A 16,488-nucleotide genomic window follows, 5' to 3' on the forward strand; every position below is an offset into this window, starting at 1 on the left:
ATTTAATCCTTATCCGAAACTTCGGAATAACTTTCGTTTTCGTTTTTATCTATTTTTGGACTGTTATGAATGAGAAACACACCTGAATATGGTGTGATCAAACATTATTACGAGGTGCTAAACTTAACCACTTAAACATAGGTAATTCATTCCGTTAATTATTTCATTTATACGATTTCATTCCTACAAAAAAATGTATGTTAGAGTAATGTTATATTAAAGAGTGAAAAAGTGTTTATATAGACTATCTAGACAGTATAGTATACTTTAGTGTGACTGTGAGACTGAGAGAAAAAACATTACAGAGGAAGTTATTGATAATCCTAAAGAAAGTGATAACCATTGAATAATTTAACCAAGTCTTGATATGATGAAGATGAAACCTTTTAACGCTCCCAAAGAAACATTAAATAAAAACAACTTTGATAATTTTTGTCAGCTCTGATTCGTTATATCATACTTATAACCTTCAAATATGGTGTTTTGTAATGAAATATGTCCTAAAGCATAAGAATAATTATCATGGTCTGATATGTCTATTTGCTGAAATGTCTGGCATTAATAAGGAATTATTGGTTGTCAAAGTCCCAAATGTGTTTGGGTCAAATTGTCTGGCACTGGTAAACGTTACAGTTCTTATAATTTGCGAAATGTCTTAAAAGATTTCTTTTATTCAATTTAGTTTCGCTCTGTATCATGTAATTATGTTTTTATTATGATTTGATTCATTTTATTGAAATGTTTTGTTTTGATTCTTTTATTGCTTATTTTTGTTTTGTTTTGTTTCGTTTCTCAATTTTTATGACCCAAGAATTATGGGTAATATTATTACATTATTTTCGTAAACATCTGGGCGCCATACAGCACACTATTATGGCCAACCCTATCTTGGAGAAACTATGATTCAATTTGTATTTAATTATCGAAACTAGCGAAAATTTTTTGAGACTGGTTTGGCTTTCGCATACATACAAGTACAAGCAAATGAAGCTGCCATTATGCTGTTTTTCAGCTCCTGAAAATGAAGGTACAAACCAGATATTGATGCTTTTTCTTGCCATAAGTATTGAAACCATAAATGCTGCCCGAAGGGAGCGTATTATACAACATAATTTGTTCACTTAACAGTTACGTCAAACAAAACAATACATGAATTCACTCTTGTAATTTTGTTCCAAATGACCCAGATTTGTCTCCTATTAACCTTGTGATGTCAATGAAACAATGTAATTGTAAATTGTGACATCATTGAACTTTCTGTTGAAGGAGAATTCAGTAAGAAAACAATGGGAAAATATATTATTTTCGCTAATGGCATCCACAAGTGTGAATACGTCTATTAACTGCTGAGTTATCTACAGCTTTATTTTTAGTAAGCTGATAGTCTTTTTTTTATTTGTTTTATTTTCATTCACAAGTTATTAATGACATTCTGAGGAAGGCTTGACAATTTTGGTTGGGACAGAATATTTATTTTAAAAAATTTGCAAATGAAAAATATATTTCCAAATGCTGTAATTGGCTAAATTATTTATTTTCATCATACTGTACAGTAGAATTTGGAGCCAAAAATATTTTTTTTATTTGCCTAGGTAGTGGATGCCACAATATCTACATGTACCTCAAAATTTTTCCAGGCCAAGATACATTTTGTATTTCTTAACAAAAAAAATTGCCAACCCCCTCAGTATTGAATGGTATTCTCCTTACTGAGTAGTCTTAGTGAATAGTCTCATATCAAATTTCTTTCAGTTTAGAGGTCAAAGTATCAGGTGCACAAGTAGACTACTTGATAATTCCTTGCAGGATTCCCTAAGGAGTTCAGTAGGAGTATATAAATAATCAATCCTGCACATATATTTAGATATTTTTTTTTTAAAACTATAAAGGTTTCAGGTTATCAATGTTGACCTGTTTAAATTTGTGTACTTGGATTGCTTGTTGTCTATACAGATTAAGAAAAAAATGTGAAATACACACAAGACTCTTTAGGTTTTCATTTACATTTGCAAGTCAGGTGATTTAGAAATTAGGCTAATTTGATTCCCAAAATCTGTTTGTGGTATAAAACATGTTTATTTTAGTAGATCCAAATGAACTGAATGGCCTGACAGTTCATTAAAAGAAATGTGTAGAAAATTCTTACTTTTGAATGTTTTACGTTTCTCTCAATTTGACTGAATATGTTAAAAAAAAAATCATAAATGTTTTAATGTTATCTAGTATATAATGTACAATGTACAAGTAATGCTACATAACTAAAGTACTTATTGTATTTGTTCGTTTCTTACATATTTGTCTTATTGTTTTACTTTTGCTTGATTGTAGAATCGAAATGCCTTTAAAGCCAGGTCAAGATGCTGGCGAAGACAACACCAACAAAATATCCTGATTTGAATAGTGATAGCACTGCCATGCAGTCCAAAATCAGTCCTGAAGCTAAGGAAAAGGGGAAGAACTTTCTTGCTGGAGGTAATGTGACAACTCTATTTAAAATTATGGTGTTTTAACAACTTTCTTTCTTTACAATGTCATCTGGTGAGATTCTTGGAGGCAGGTTAAAAGACAGCCTGATTGCATTATTAAATATGTGTATTCATGAATTGTAGCTTTAAGTATATTAGTTACCATAATATATTATCACTTAGTTAATATGGGTCAGTAAAGACGAAGTTCAAAAAGCTTTAAACAGAGTTAGAAATAGTAGCCTGCCCACCAGCCCAAGACTGGCAATTTTTTGGCAGGGCTGGCTAATTTTAGCAAAAATCTGTATACCCATATAGTAAATATATTGAAAAATTGTATTCAGGACTCGCTAGATTTTGAGTGAGTTTCCTTCCCTGCTTTAAATGGAACAAAGAATATTGACTGGGAATGGAACAGTGGTAAATTTAAACTTTCTAAAAACTTTAATCAACCTGTTGTTGTATAAATAAGGCATGAAGGAAGGGTAATTCTTGTTGATGTAAATGTTTTAGGAATCGCAGGATGTTGTTCCAAAACCTTGGTTGCCCCTCTTGACAGGATAAAGATTCTTTTACAAGCCCATAACCACCACTATAAAGATCTTGGTAAGTACAATAGATTTCAAATTAAATTATGGAGTAAAAATAAAAATATTATTAATAACTCTAACAGTGATTTTATACCTTTCTATTATATGGAAGAAAGAAAATTATGATACTGAATACACAAACAGGATCATTATTTCATTACACAAAATGTTTTATTTCATTAACATTATTTTGTATTTTGGAAATCATATTTAGATCTGTACAACATTATATTTGTACAGATCTAAATATGATTTCCAAAATACAAAATATAAACATAAAAAAACCTGTATCAGCACCATGGCACCTACATTGCATTTTACTTTAACTCAATGTACCCGTCTGACAGGTAGAAGATATTGATCTTCTTCAGTACTGAGTGGTTAAAATGATTTTTTCAACTAATGCTAGTTTCAGCAAGCATGTTAAAATCTTAACTTTACCTAGAAGTAGTTTAAATTAATTAGTTTGAGGGAGAATTAGATTTCTCTCATGAAATCTGTAAAAAAAAGTTAGAAAATTGTAATATTGCTGGAGGTCTCTCGCATTAATTTTATTACTCTCCAGTGGTTAAAAAGTCACATGCATTTTTAACTACTGGTATAGAATGGGAGATATATTTATATCCACTCACAAACAAGCTGTCACAATTATAAAATGATAAAAACAAATCCTGATTTAGAAGGTTAATTTTAATTATCTTTCAGGTGTGTGGTCAACCCTAATGAAAGTCCGACTGAAAGAGAATGTTTCTGGATTATATAAAGGCAATGGTGTCCACATGGTCAAAATATTTCCTTATGCTGGTGTACAGTTCATGGCTTATGAAAAGTCAAAGGAGGTAAATAAATTTTCTGAATGGAAATAAACCTTCCTTAAATGTAACAAACAATGAGTACACAAAAAGGTAACAATCTTAATTCAATCATCGTCTCTTATTTTTAAATAATTTCTTTTATGCAATAATTACATACATTTGAATAAATCTTCTTCCATAATCCTTGATAACAGTTTTCCAAAAAAAATATGACAGTAGATAATAATAAATCTGACAATAGGGTTTAAGAGATAATCTTGTTTCAATGACATATTGATTACTAATCTGATAATAAAATAGTGATGTGATTAAGCAATTTATTTCTGTTTTACAATATATAAGTACCTTTAATTGACCAAATTTTTATCTTTTATTACAATGAAAACTGTCTAAGTGAACCCTGAACAATCCTAAAACCTGTCAATGTGAACCCTGTATAATCTGAAAACCTCTCTAATCCATACATTTTTCAATGTCCTTTTATGTCTAGTTGAATGTATCTTGAACCTTGATATAAACTCAAAACTTATCTAAACAGGAACTAATATAAATTCAAAAAGGGTTCTGTTTTAATCAGGTTCATTGTATTCAAAATGATATGCTCTCAGATTGTTATTTTATACCTATCATTGTTTTACTCTTGTAAGTCTGCCCATACTCTTCTCTGTTAGTCTGTAAAATAATTTCTGTCGCTATCTGTTCTAAAACATTCCATCAACTACTAGTTCTGCCATGATAATGTGGGTTATTATTTTAGACTCAGATGACATCAGCTTTCTATTTACTAGTAAATTATCATTACACTGACTTGATATTTTGATGAAAACTTCGTATTGGTACAATGTAATACAGTATATGTGGAACCCAATTTTAGGCAGCATCATCATCCTGTGGCTCATTTTGTCTTTATAAAATATATCCTCAAACACTTACTGTATGATTTAGTTTTAACAGAGTTACAGGCTTTACCCTACACTATACCTCAAACTTGCATTGCCAAAAAGATAAGTGATCTAAATTTTACATTTGTCTGAACAAATCTAAATTGACCAAAATGATCTAGCTTTCATAAGTTTTACATAATTTCCATATTTTACTAATATTAAATTTCATTAAGTTTTGCCTAATTTTACTAAATTTCTCTAAATTCTTAAAATAATTTATTATATACAGCTTAAAATTTGACTAAACTGATCTGAATTGACCATTATATTACACAATTTTGCTTAATTTCACTAACTGCTACTAAATTTCACTAAATTATGCTTCAAGTTTGTCCGAAGAGTGATCCTAAATTTCACCAAAAATAAATAAATTTTACCAAATCTCCTCAAAGTGACTAAATATCTAAGTTCTTAATTTTTCTAAACAGATATAAATTTGACTAAACTGGTCTAAATTGGTTTAAATTGATCTAAATTGTACTACAATTTGATAATTTTTACAAAAGAGATATGTTCGTTTAAATCTGCCCAGAAAATTGAAAAATCCCATTTGTAGTCAATTATAATAAATTCTGAGTATAAAAATTGCTGTAAATACTAAAAGAACCACAGATGTGTTAATTGTGATAGTAATAAATAGGAAAGACCAATAAGCTAATTCTTTCTGAAGCATGAATACTCTTAGGGGTTTTGACACTGAATAATATGCCAATTTTTCAGTGTGGAAGGGGTACATATATTACATATAACAAAATAATCGTAAGTGTTACTGTAATTTTCTTGATACCATATATGAGCTGAGATGTCTGGCTGCCTGATGATGCCAATAAATGTCAACTTGCTTCTTTCAGAAAGGAGAAGGTTGAGGAATCAAAAAAAAAAATTGGATTTTTGCCTCTACAAAGTATAAAAAGTGGCAAACAGATATAAAAATGCATCAGTTTATGTTTTTTGGGTACAAATTGATTCTCAAAATGGAGTGTAAAGGGTACCTGAAAATCTTATTGGAGTTAATGAGTGGTAGGGTGCACAGGAGTTATTTCAGCCTAGGTACTATTGAAAGTTGCACAGAAACAATACTTTGTTATGTCACTTTGAAATATGAATGTTGTAAGAGCTCTAAGATCTTTTTGTTTTGGCATAGCAAGTTTTAAAAACACAAAGGAACATGTTCAGAAAATATCAAAATCAGCCCCAAAAATTAAAGTGTTTCAAATAAATGTGAAAATTGCATAATTTTCTAGGGTGAATATGTGCTTTTCATGAAAAACAAAGTTTCATTGCTGTTAATGCATGAGTTGCGCTAAAAATGTTGATGAAAATAAAGCAAAATTTGAAAATTTAGGCAAAGTGTGTTAAAATATCTTATTTCATGAGACATTTTTATGTAGAAAATATAGAGCGCATTTACCAACATCTTTGATATTTATACAAAAACAGCCTTTTGTACCATTACAAGTCCTGACAAAAGATTTTGTTGTTCATAGCTTACGCTCTATATTTTTGGGTTAAAAACTACCCCTAATCCTCTCATTTTTGTGAACATTCTTTGAAAACTGTAGAAGTAGAGTTTTGTGCCCTCCTTGTGACAAAAGTATTACACAACAGCATGTATTTTCTGTATATTAGTATTCAGATAGTATTTTAGCTTTAAAATAGGCAAGTAGAAAATTTCAAATAGTAAGTTGAAAATTCAAAATAATTGGCCAGAAACTAGTGCTAGTGAATTTACCCCTTTGCTTATAAGCCTTCCTATAGGTTAAACTTAAATATTCAGTAAATACAGTACAAAGGGTGGATACTATATAAACAAAAATACTAAAATTTTTCAATATTGACATAAATTCTAAATGTGTCAAAAGAGATTTGATTTAATTTGTAAATTTGATTAAACTGAACAAAATTTATCTAAATTATACTAAATTTCACTAAATTTTAAATGCATCTAAAGAGATTTAAATTTGTATGCAAAAGCAGAAGTAGTTCATTAGAGATTGTTGATGAAAATAACTCCAAATATCTGCTTTGATTTTCCACAATTTTTTACACGTTCTGTTAAAAACAATCAATAGGTTAAAACTAACTTTTACTGTCTGTTATGACTTTTGTTTATGATAGAGGAAATCTTTAACCTATGAATATGATTGTATGGTTTTAGTTTGTGAAAGTTTATCTCCAAGATTATCCCAGGGCTGGTAGATTTATAGCAGGATCAATGGCAGGTAAGTTCTATAATAAATATGTCAAATTCTGGTTTTTAATACATTTACTTGTATATGTTTTAATTAAAATATTTCCAGTCCTTAAGTCAGGGTCTGATGTTAAAGGTTGTCCTATTGCCCAGGACAAGCAGCTAGTATTGGTACAAGTAAAAGTAAGATTTTACTTGCCCAGAGGACAACCAGATTGTCTTAATTTTTCAACATTCATTAATTAAAGGACAATTTTGATTTTAACTTTGACAAGTAGAATTTTCCTCAACTTGCCCCATAGGACAAGGTTTTATAAAATGTTAACGTCAAACCCTGAAAGCTATGCAAAAATCTATTTTTTTAATTTTTAATGAATATTATAAGCATGGAATGGTATAGTAGAAAAATCCTCTATAAGGAATTATTTACTCAGAATATATAAATGTCAATTTAATGTATCTCACTAGTTTTAAAATTTTTTTTTTTAAATTTAAAATACAATGTACACATTCTTATATAATGCCCAAGACATCTTTTATTGTCTTATTTGTAGTAAATACAACATGGGATCAATTCTGTTCACCATGTTAAGTGTTTTGCAAGATGAGTTGAAAATTTTTTCGATGTAGGATGTTTTTATGTTCTAGGACTGTCTGCTGTAGCTTGTACCTACCCATTAGATGTTATTAGAGCTCGGCTGGCCTTTCAGGTGAAAGGTGAACATATTTATTTAGGTCTGACACATGCAGCTGGTACTATATTACGACAAGAGGGAATTGCAGGGTTATATAAAGGCATGACCCCAACACTCCTGGGAATGGTCCCATATGCTGGTAAGTCTTTTAAGCTCAATAAAATTCTTAACTTTTTTTTACCATCTGTGCAAGTTTAAAAGCCCCCTCAGTCTATATTTTAAACAAAATTTACTTGTTTCTAATGTTAAAAGAGAGTTAAATCCTATTTCTGTTCGTGTTTCATACTATTGATCAATTTGATCCTAAACTGATTATCATTTCATTCCTTAAACATGTATCTAATGTTTTGTAAGTAGATTTTTTAAACATGTAATCAAGATACTTACTTGTGAACAGCTATGGCAAGAAATGTTAGAATAAGGAAGATATTAATTATTAATGATATCTATATTTGAGCCATTGTTTTTTGCATATAGCTGTAACATTTCATTAGAATATTTTCAATTTAATGAACGAACAAAACTTTGATCATTTCAACTGTACACAGTTTATATGATATTTACTTGATTGAAATTCATATGGTGCCCAATGTTAATTATGTGCTCAATAGGAGAAGCAGGTATACTGTTTTACCTGTGTTTGTCATTCTGTAACATTTTTTCATGTAACAGAATATTAAGTTTTCTTCACTTCACAGTCTCTTAATTTATCATAAATTTATATATTTTACAGGTATAGCATTTTTCAGTTTCGAGTCATTGAAGGTAGCATGTGTTACATACTTCCCAGAAACATTTGGAACTCCCTGTCCCCTGGATAGTGGTGGTGTTGTACTAACCATCCCTGGCAAGAGTATTTGTGGGGGACTAGCTGGGCTGTTTGGTCAGACAGTGGCGTAAGTAATATATAATATTGGATAGACGAGACATTGGTGTAAGTAATATCTGGTAATGGATAGGACAGACATTGGTATAAGTAATATCTGGTAATGAATAGGTCAGACATTAGCGTATGTAATATTTGGTAATGGATAGGTCAGACATTGACTTAAGTAATATCTGGTAATGGATAGGTCAGACATTGGCATAAGTAATATGTGGTATTGGATAGGTCACACAGTAGTGTAAGTAATATCATGTATTGTTTTTATAAAAGAGCTTACTAGAAAACAATTTATTGATAGTCATAAGAAGATCTGAACCAAAGTTTCTGTCGATTAAAATTTAAAGACAGATAGAGAAATGTTTTCATCTTTGAAAAAGTAAATATTAATATAAGATTTTGTTGATACAACCATCTCACATTACAATGACTTAAATCCAACAGGAATAAAAAAAGAAAGCAGATTGATAATACTGTTGTATTTTTCACCATGCTGCTAGTACCTATTTTCTGTCATGTGTTGATATTTTTTATTTAAGGTATCCATTTGATGTTGTGAAGAAAAGGATACAGCTATCACGGATGTTACCTGAATCTCAAAAGTATAATGTGTGAGTAGAAGCTGTTTTGGTATTAAGTGTTAATCCCTGTAAGAATAGGGCAATGGGTGAAACATGGTATGAAAAAAACCCATCATTTTGATATTGTAATTTGACTATTTGCACCATCAGAATCAAGGAAAACAGACAAGGTTTTCCATATCATGCTGGACCATTGCAGATAACTGTCAAAGACCTCTTTTTTCTAACATTCTATTGAAAAATTTCTGCACAAAGCCAGCGATGCAGAGATCAAATAATGGTCTTTTCAAATAGAGAAAGTATCCTTGAGTGTGTTACATTGTCAGATCAGTGGGTTTTTAACATGCATGTTTCTGATTTTTACAATTTTGCCTGATTCTTACAAACACTTACACTTAAATGATAAGTAAAATGGAGCACCTCAAAGCCTGTATTTGCTTTTGGAACCAAATATAAAAGTGAACCAATATAGTACTTACTGAATCACTTTTTGTAAGCTTATTAAAGTGATTTTATACATATAAAAATGTACTTGAAAAATAAAGCTTAAAAACTTTTAGTATATTAAAGTTTTACATAAAAATACTAAGTATTGTACTAAATTTATTTGTTTGGAGAGACACAATTTAAAACAGTTATTAGGAAAGTTAATTGTGCTAGGTTTTATGTCCGGTCATTATATGTTCTTTATATAGCAGTTTTAAATAGGTATATCTCTTTTATAACTGATATTTGTTTCTTTGAGCTGACAGGAATAGATAATCCTACCTCAATTATTTCCACCATAAAATATATGTTACAAAATTACACTTATTAATATTAAAGAACTATAAATAGAATCATCAATTTCAGTCACTGGTACAAGATCTTCCTGATAATATACAAAGACCATGGAATCAGTAAAGGACTTTATCGTGGCATGTCTATTAACTATATGAGAATTATACCGATGCAGGCCACGGTGTTCACTGTGTACGAACAGTTAAAACAATGGATGGGAATGGACACATGTGTAAATAGATAATGATGGCTTTACATTAGGTTACTGTAGAGTAGATAAGTTTTACACAGCAGGGATTATATGCTTTTTAATTTAAAGTTAATTGGACTACTCATGCCATAGAAACTTGTATAGAAATGTTTGAGTTAGCATTATTTGTGAATATTTGTAAAAAAAATCTAAATGAAGGCCAGCATTGTTGTTGTGGTTAAGTCTTAGATAGTGGTCTCTTCATCAAGTTGAATAATTAAAAATCCTAAGTTCATTATACAGATTTCAGTCAGAATTCAGTATTTTTAACAACATATTTTACAGGCTTTGCTGTTCTTACATGACAATTAGTATGAATGTGTGTTGGTGAAATAGTTCAAATTTACAAACATACTATTTTAATAGCATTAAATGAATGATTTGTTAGGTTTATTCAATACGAGAATGACTCCAGGGAGCAATACAAAATATAAATAAGACTTCTCTTATCTTTGTTTATATAGTTTATGACGCTGTTTGTTTTATAACATTGGCTGATTTAGACGATATTGAAAATATAACGCAAACGTAGTGGTTGAAGATGTTAACATTGTTTATTGTTTTTATACATGAGAAGTATTATTACATTTATTTACTATCTTGAAGATGAAATTTTCATTAGATTGTGTGTCATTGAATTTCATAAGTTTATTGTAATATTTGACCTCATTTGTTTGTCAAAGACAAACAATTTTTTTTAATATTTTATGATATAAGTGCAAGGAAACGCTGCAAAAATTAATGCATGATTTTATTTTGTATAAAACTATCAGAAATATTTTTTTATTTGTTTCCAAATTTTTTACTGAACAAGTCAAGGTGAGTTTGTGCAGCCACTTAGTGTCAATTGTTATTTTGAAAACTGATGATGCTTATACATGTATTTGGTTACAATAATGATATACTTACAAGTATATTTTAAGAGTTGAGTGTGACTCTCCTGCTATCAAACAATATGGGCATTTCAAAAAATTTTGTTTGAGCATTGAAAGCTGTAGTTATTTTAATCATTTACAAAGACTTTGCTTTTGTACTTTTTTGAAAAAAAATAATTGTTACTACAAACTTGCAACTATTTATTCTTGTATCAGATTCTGGATGATAAACCTGGAAAAAGAGTAATTTCTCTGTTTCCATTTTCTGTAATAGATAGTCACTGTTTAAGATAAACAATCATTTTAGTATTAACTTTGCTTTCTATGTGATTTTTAAAAGTTGTACCATGACTAGAAGCTTTGTCCTTGCTAGTGAGCACACTTGACACATATTTGCCCCTGGTGATAAATTCAATGTACCTGGACCCTCTGGTTTTACATGAACAAACAACATTTCGCAGATTTGTATGGCTGGTAACATGATTGAATTAATACCATGACTAGAAGTTTTGCCCTATTTAGCAAGCACACTTGAAACATATTTGGCTTAACTGATAGATTCAGTGTACATGGAGCCTTTTGTTTTACTTGTTCTGCTTTAACGAACAGCAGCAATATTTCTGCAGCTTTGTAAGGCTGTTACATTCATAGAATACCAACTTACAGTATTATCTTATAATATCTGTAGGTTTATAAATGTTATATTGAAAAAACAAGTTCTGTAACAAAGTTAACAAGTCTTTCATACATTTCCTATATATATTGTAAAGAAATGTCTGTTATTAGATCTGTTATGTAATAACATGTCTATCCTTGATCTACTTTTGTCACAAGAGGACAGTGGTATGTGAACTCTACTTAATTACTGGATTAATTTTACATGCATTTTCTACCTTAAAACAATTGTTGAATGATTTTTTTATGCAGGCTCTTAATGATAGATATTTCTATTTTGGGGGATTAATTTTGTGTTACACTGTTGTACTTTTACTAGATTGACCTTCCAAATTGTTTTAACTTGTTCATGATTCTAGTCTTTTTTTTTACCATAAAGAAAAACAGCTGAAATTAATAACATTATACATGTATAATAATCCTGTTGCATAGATGTTCTGTCTGCACTATTATTAGTTTATAATACCATGACATAATTTGCAACTTTTAATCCTGAACCTCCAACATGTAAAAAGTAAACTTAACATTACTTTTATTATATATCAATAATCCACAGATGGAATTTGTAGTGAATCTCAAAATATCTAAGAATATTGCCGCTTTGATGTAATAAAAAGTTAAAAGATATGTTTTTAGATATGTTCATTTTGCAAGTAAATCTTACTCAAGTTTTACAAGTTTTAAGTTGTGTTACTTTTTACAAATTGAATTGTTGAGTTCTAAATGTAAATTCAAATCATTCATGTGCACATTTATGTTTTAGTTGATAAATATAATATGTTTTGTGTGTATTTGTTTGAGACACAGATATTAATTAAGTCTGTTCTTGCCATCTGACTTACATTTGTGTATACCTCATTATTATCTATATTACAAAGGGAATATCTTGTACTTGTTAATTACTAGAGTGTAATGAAATGCCTTATGTCATTATCTAATGAAGATCTATTAAGTTCCTACTTCAGGTTTGGGTTTGATTATTATGATTTAATATATATAGATTTGTTTTGTGTGACTAAAACCACACTTACATCTTACCATTTATGTAGCGGTCGTTATAAAAATTAGACAGAAGGTAATTCTTGCATGTCAAAAACCCACCAAATTCATTTTGATTACTTATTCAGCATATATAGATTGAAAAAGCTTTGTTTGTTCATTTGGTTGGGATTCATCATGAATCCCTGGGGGCAGTGTGAATATTGTATGGATTGGTACTTATAATGTTGCATGGAATTGCACACACACACACACACACAGAGTACTGGCTTGCAAGTGAAGGTGAAAATTACTGTTGTTGAATTTTACAAGAAGATTAATCATTATGACATTGTAATCATACATATTATTTATGACAAAATTATGTAATGGTTCAATTAAACATACTCAGTGATATAAACTGATATAAAAATATGAATAGTCTGTTCTAATTACCAGCATTTTTAAAACATCAAAATCCTAATTCAGCTTACCTACAATTTTACCATAGTAATGCAACAAGAATATAGAACATATAAAACAAAACTATATATATTGAAAATTAACTTTACGTGGTGTTTACATGCTTGATAAGAGTTTTGTTAAAGATTATCAAAGACTATGATTTATGTGTTTAAATTTCTAAGTTCTGTGTTGTTTTATAAAAAACTGATTCCTGTATGCAGATTTTTTTTCTACTTCACAAATTACTTGTTTTGTGACATAATTATTTTCTACTGTTACTCTGTTATAAGTACTTAGCGTACAAAATCTGTATTCATTTAAGTCGTACCTTGTTTCAAAAAGATTCTTAGTCTAGGAAGTGAGAAATAGAATTGCCCTGGATGAAAATAGTGAAAATTATTATAAGAAGAAAGCCATTTAGAATAAGCCACATCAGTTGTGGATTTCACGGGCATTTGTAAATACAGTGACACCTGTCTAAACCTAACCCTGGGCTGGAAAATTGGATCAGTTTATACAGGTATTGGGTTTACCAAGGATCAGAATATATTTGAATTGATAAAATTGATAAGACAGGTTTCTCTGTATAGAATGGGTACTAGCAGTCAACTTTTCAGATTTTCCACCACTTTATATTTTTAAAGTTTTCTACAGATTTCATTGTAGAAATCGAATCTCCTTTTACCTAATATTGACTTGGATTATTTCTCCATTCTCTGTGCTAAAAGAAAGATTTTACATGTTCACTAAACTTCGCATGTTCAAAATCTTAATTTTAGTATCGGAGAGGAAAAAATAATTTAAACCACTCATTACTAAAGGACACTCTATATTTCTATAACTTATTGAATGATGAAAACAAGCGACATTATGGAAATATTTGTTAATATTTATTGGTATGTGTGATATAATTAACTGTCTTATTATATGTATGATGGATGAAATCAGTAATTAATCATGATTATTATCAGTGGCTAAATTGATGCTATTGATTGAGATGAATTTTAACAAAAAAATTTGTATGTAATCAAGTAAATTTAGGAGAAAAAAATTCCTGTTTTATTCCCAGTATGTTATAATACTTGGAATGTTTTATATAAGTGTCATTTACGGCATTTATACACTTTATCAAGATTATTAGTTATTTTGTACAATTTTTTTTTCTGAGGCAGTAGCGAGTATAGTAGTTTATTAAAAATTTGACTCTAAGCGGCTATATGTTGATTGAATATAGGACATTTACTTTTAAATGAATGATTTTAATTGTTAAAGCAATATTAATTGTTGTTTTTAAACACTGTCTTTTTATAGACATCCATTTTTGTAACAGAAAAATCAAAATATGTTTTCATTGATATGTCCTACATAGTACATGACATAGATCATACTTTTAGCCTCATTTAGCTATGGGTGTGAACTTTGATTGTTTTCTCAGACCTATATTTAAAGAAGCTATTTTGGTTTGTTTTATGTGAAGTAGAAAACAAGGCATTTTGATTTTAATTATTGAACCTAAAAATAAAAATAAATATGTTACTGTTTTAAATGGCCATCTATAAATTACAGGCTATGTTGATTTTAAAAGCTCCCAGTTGTATTGTTTGTATTGTTTTAAAATATCGACTTCGAGTAGTAAAGCTTTTGTCATGTATTGGTGTGTTATAAGTTTTGTCTCTCAGGTGATGAATGTTGTAAAACACCATTGATGCTTGGTTTATAAATCGTTGAATATGTTCTTTAATTGCTTATTGTTATTCGCTTGTTTTTTTTTGTTTTTTTTTTGTTTTCTTTTTTTGTGCAATGTATTATTTTAATTTAATGTTTTAAAGGCACTTAGATTTTATTGAACATTTTACAGTTGTTGACATGTATGTTTTTAGGGAACAGTTATACATATATACTGTACTTATAACTAATTTGTAGTCTAAACCAACAGGCAAACATTGCAAATAAAAATTAAAATAATAAAAAACGATTTTATGACCATTTGCTGTACTATATATGTACCAATCGACCTTTATCAACTTCAGATGTTAACAGAATCAGATCTGAATCTTGTTTTTATTATTATGTGTATTACCTGTCATTTGTCTTTTGTGTTCTGTTTTTAATTGTTTCTGATGAACATTTGTTTTTTAAGCCAGTGTCAGTGTAAACTTATGATTAAAGGAGATGATTGTTTGAAGATTTTTTTGTCCCTTTCACTACATATATTACATAAAAATCATGTCACCATGACCTTGACAATTATTTTGGTATGTCTCACTCCTGTTTGTTATAGCTTTCTTTCCCGATATGTGAGAGCGTTCTTTGGAAAGCAGTGGATGCTCATCTTACCACTGCACCTGGTCCAAAATTCCAGTTGTGGTTGTGTTTGGGTTGCTTGTTTAAACTTATAGTTTTCTATGTTTTTGTTCCTGCATGTTGTATGTCATTACTGTCCCAGTTTTCTTTGTAATGTTGTCGTTCTGTGACTTCCATATTTCTAAAAACGGTTTTGTTGTGGTTGTTTTTATCTTTCTTGCACTACAGTTTAGGCTTATGCAAAAAATTTTTTTAAATCTCTGAAAAAAAAGTCAATTACCACGTTGGACAGATTTGAATTTATTTGATTACTGTATGTTGTTTCGATTTTTTAAATAGGTATTTGTTACTTCCGAATTTTTTATTTCGTTTGAAATCAATTATACCTTTGGTTTTAATTTCATTAAATATTGAGATGAAATATTTCACGTTGTTCAGAACATTGATATATTTCTAGCACCCATTTCAGTTGTTGTCCAAATGAAGAGTAATCAAGGAAAGCAAAATTCTAGTGGAAATCAAAATAATGTAATCCAGAGACAAAGACCAGACATGGAAAACAGACAAACACAACACAAACATAAAGTAACTAAAATAATACAAAGTAACAAAAATAAATTAGCATCTCGGACTCCACTAAAAACTGGGAGCATGGACCAGGTGCACCGGTAGGGTAAGCGTCCTGCTTTTCTAGAAACATCCACCGAATTGCTCATAATAAGTCAAGTCCGGGGTAGACGAAAGAAGAAAGGAAAACTATGATACGTCAAACAAATTAGTCTTGATGGTGCAAATATATACAACGTAACGATCCACGAGTTAATGATGACGACCATAAAGCTTCTGTACTGATGACTTCAATCTTGTGGCAGCATAACCCTGTTCCAGAAGCCTAATTGTAAAAAGTCTAGACCGATACAAAAAAGTCGGCGTAATTGCGGCAAGCTCTGGCATAACGAATGAGTTGTGATATTTAAACTCCATACGCAGGTGCCGA

General features: G+C 29.7%; 1 protein-coding gene across 1 annotated transcript; it reads left to right on the forward strand.

The window, feature by feature from the left end:
- Nucleotides 1–19: 19 nt before the first annotated feature.
- LOC148619146 (mitochondrial coenzyme A transporter SLC25A16-like) lies at nt 20–15,372 on the forward strand. Its single transcript, XM_088578741.1, has 9 exons — nt 20–141; nt 2,329–2,472; nt 2,979–3,071; nt 3,761–3,894; nt 6,973–7,036; nt 7,654–7,839; nt 8,434–8,596; nt 9,123–9,194; nt 10,017–15,372. The coding sequence occupies exons 2-9, from the start codon at nt 2,358–2,360 to the stop codon at nt 10,186–10,188; spliced, it is 999 nt and encodes a 332-aa protein (XP_088434867.1). The 5' UTR covers nt 20–141; nt 2,329–2,357; the 3' UTR covers nt 10,189–15,372.
- Nucleotides 15,373–16,488: the final 1,116 nt, after the last annotated feature.

This window comes from Perna viridis, chromosome 4, assembly GCF_037379345.1.
Source record: "Perna viridis isolate PV_CMFRI_1.1 ecotype Kerala chromosome 4, ASM3737934v1, whole genome shotgun sequence".
In the NCBI taxonomy this organism is placed as follows: Eukaryota; Metazoa; Mollusca; class Bivalvia; order Mytilida; family Mytilidae; genus Perna; species Perna viridis.

What these genes read in the sequence shown, in the direction of transcription:
- LOC148619146 (XM_088578741.1), top strand. Translation starts at nt 2,358, where the DNA reads ATGCTGGCGAAGACAACACCAACAAAATATCCTGATTTGAATAGTGAT. An exon ending in CTTATGAAAAGTCAAAGGAG is followed by an intron (nt 3,895 to 6,972) that starts GTAAATAAATTT and finishes GTATGGTTTTAG; the next exon opens with TTTGTGAAAGTTTATCTCCA. An exon ending in TATAGCAGGATCAATGGCAG is followed by an intron (nt 7,037 to 7,653) that starts GTAAGTTCTATA and finishes TTTATGTTCTAG; the next exon opens with GACTGTCTGCTGTAGCTTGT.